The 2,140-nt window shown below is 65.4% G+C and overlaps 1 protein-coding gene across 1 annotated transcript; it reads right to left on the bottom strand.

Moving 5' to 3' along the window:
- Positions 1 to 6: 6 nt before the first annotated feature.
- Positions 7 to 1,320, bottom strand: LRRC3 (leucine rich repeat containing 3). The gene has a single exon (XM_011233156.3). The coding sequence runs from the start codon at positions 1,166 to 1,168 to the stop codon at positions 395 to 397; it is 774 nt and encodes a 257-aa protein (XP_011231458.1). The 5' UTR covers positions 1,169 to 1,320; the 3' UTR covers positions 7 to 394.
- Positions 1,321 to 2,140: the final 820 nt, after the last annotated feature.

Here is a 2,140-nt window from a genome sequence, read left to right as displayed (position 1 = left end):
CGGGGCAGACCTCACACGCGCAGACAAGAGCCTTTCTTCTCGGAATGCCATTCACGCCCTACAGGTGCCACGCGGATGAGGCCAGCAGAGCACAAGGGACATGGAACTCCATGACAGATGGCCTGGTTTTAAGTCCTGACCGGCTTGTCTCCTGACTGTGTGGTTGTGGGCAATGCCATTTCTCCAAGCTTTGGCTTCCTGGCCCGTCAAATGGGCCTGATGGCCACATTTTGGACTTGAAGCGTGGCACGGTGTCTTCAGTGCAACGCAAGGGAGGGCTCTGTGGGGGCAAAGTGCCGCATGGAGGGGGCTGTGAGGACCCGCTGCTCGGCCACCACCTGCTACGAGAGTGATGGGGGACAGGTAGGCGGTGCTCTGCTTCCGCCGGCAGGCACTAGGGCACGGGGCCGATGGGGTCCTTGGACACGGGGGCGCTGGGCAGGGACTTCAAGTACTCCAGGTGCCTCCTGGCGTCCTCCTGGTTCTGGCGCACGTAGTACACAACGTAGGCGATCACCATGGCGAACCAGCCGAACATGGTGACCAGCATGGCCACGTCGGTGGTCTTGTGGTGGGTGCTGCAGAAGCTGACCCCGGAGTCCAGAGCCTGGATCAGCGGCTTCCCCACGAACTCCTCCTGCGCCGCCGTGTGGCAGGCGATCTCGTCCACCGATTCGGGGTCCAGCTTCAGCTCCCACAGGGCCTCCTGCAGCGCACACTCGCAGTGCAGGGGGTTGTGCGACAGGCGGATCTTGGCACTGAGCTTGCCCAGGGCGTCCTTCGGAATCCTGCGGATGCGGTTATGGGAGAGGTCTAGCAGCCGCAGGCCCCCGGCCAGGCCCGAGAAGGCAGCGGGACCGATGGTCTCGATGGTGTTCTGGGACAGGTCCAGCTCCCTCAGCTGGTTCAGGTGCTGGAAGGCTCCGTTAGGGATGTGGGTGAGTTTGTTGGCATCGAGCTTCAGCAGCACAGCGTTGGCAGGGATGTCCTTAGGGATCTCCTGCAGGCCCCTCGCACTGCAGTGGACAGCCACGGCCCCGGCGTGTTCGGGGCACTGGCAGCTCTGCGGGCAGGACGCACCCAAGCGCAGGCATAAGAGGAGGACGAGGCAGGACCCTCCTGCGGGGACCGGCAGGGGCAAGGGGCTCTGTTTGCCCACGGGGCCCATGCTGACCACACCTGGGGACGGGTGGACGGCAGTCTCCTCCCACCGGGTGCTGACCTGTGTTCTTCCTCACTCCCCCAGACGCCGCTGTGCAGATGACCATCAGACACAGGCATCCACGCTCCCTCCTTCCGTGCAAGGAAAAGCGGTGTTCTCCTCCAGTTCTAAAAGAGATCGGCAATCAGCATCCTGACTGCCTCCCGCAGGGAACCCCGGGAGCACTCTGACTTTGGGGGAGATGTCAGGGCACACCGAAGCGTCTGGTCAGTGGGGGTCTCTGTAACTTATTTCCAGAGATTCCCAAAGCCACCCAGAACAGCAAGGGCAGGTCGCGCTGACCGCTCGCTGGGTCCAGGAACCCTGGACACACCCATGGCACACCTAGGGAACCGGGGGCTGGCTCAGCCCGACGAGGGGCCACCCCTCCGAGCTTCCGAGGCTGGAAACCAGGAAGGCGGGGCTGCAGGGCTTTCCTAAGAAAGCGGAATGCAAGGCAGAGGGATGGGCAAACGACTGGCGACCGAGCGGGGCGCGCTCGTGGCCGCGGAGCTGGCGGCGGTGGCCGGGGTGGCGGCTGTCGGAGCTTAGCACTTTGCTCATCCTGACACCCTCACAGAACTGTAAGCACAGAGAGAGCCCTTCTTTGTCAACCCAGCGGGGATGGGCACGCGGCCCCGGGGGCGGTGCCTTGCATTTCGGTTGTGCTGTAGAAAGAAGGAAAACGAGAAGGGAGAAAAGCCAAGCCCTGGGCGCGCGGCCGCTCTGGGGCGTGGAGTGGCGGGGCCGCGCGCGGGGCCTGCAGGGTGGGGCTGGGACCCCAGACCCCGGGACCCCGGGACCCCGCGACCCCGGGCGGCGGACGGGTGGGGCGAGGGCTTTACCTGCACGGCCGCGTCCGGAGGCCGCTCTGCGTGAGGCTCCCGGCCGCTCGGAGCCCGACCCGGAGCCACACCCCGGAGCCGAGGCGACCCCGGG

Source organism: Ailuropoda melanoleuca, unplaced genomic scaffold (genome assembly GCF_002007445.2).
Source record: "Ailuropoda melanoleuca isolate Jingjing unplaced genomic scaffold, ASM200744v2 unplaced-scaffold20776, whole genome shotgun sequence".
NCBI classification, from domain to species: domain Eukaryota; kingdom Metazoa; phylum Chordata; class Mammalia; order Carnivora; family Ursidae; genus Ailuropoda; species Ailuropoda melanoleuca.
This window is presented reverse-complemented; position numbering and strand designations above follow the sequence as displayed.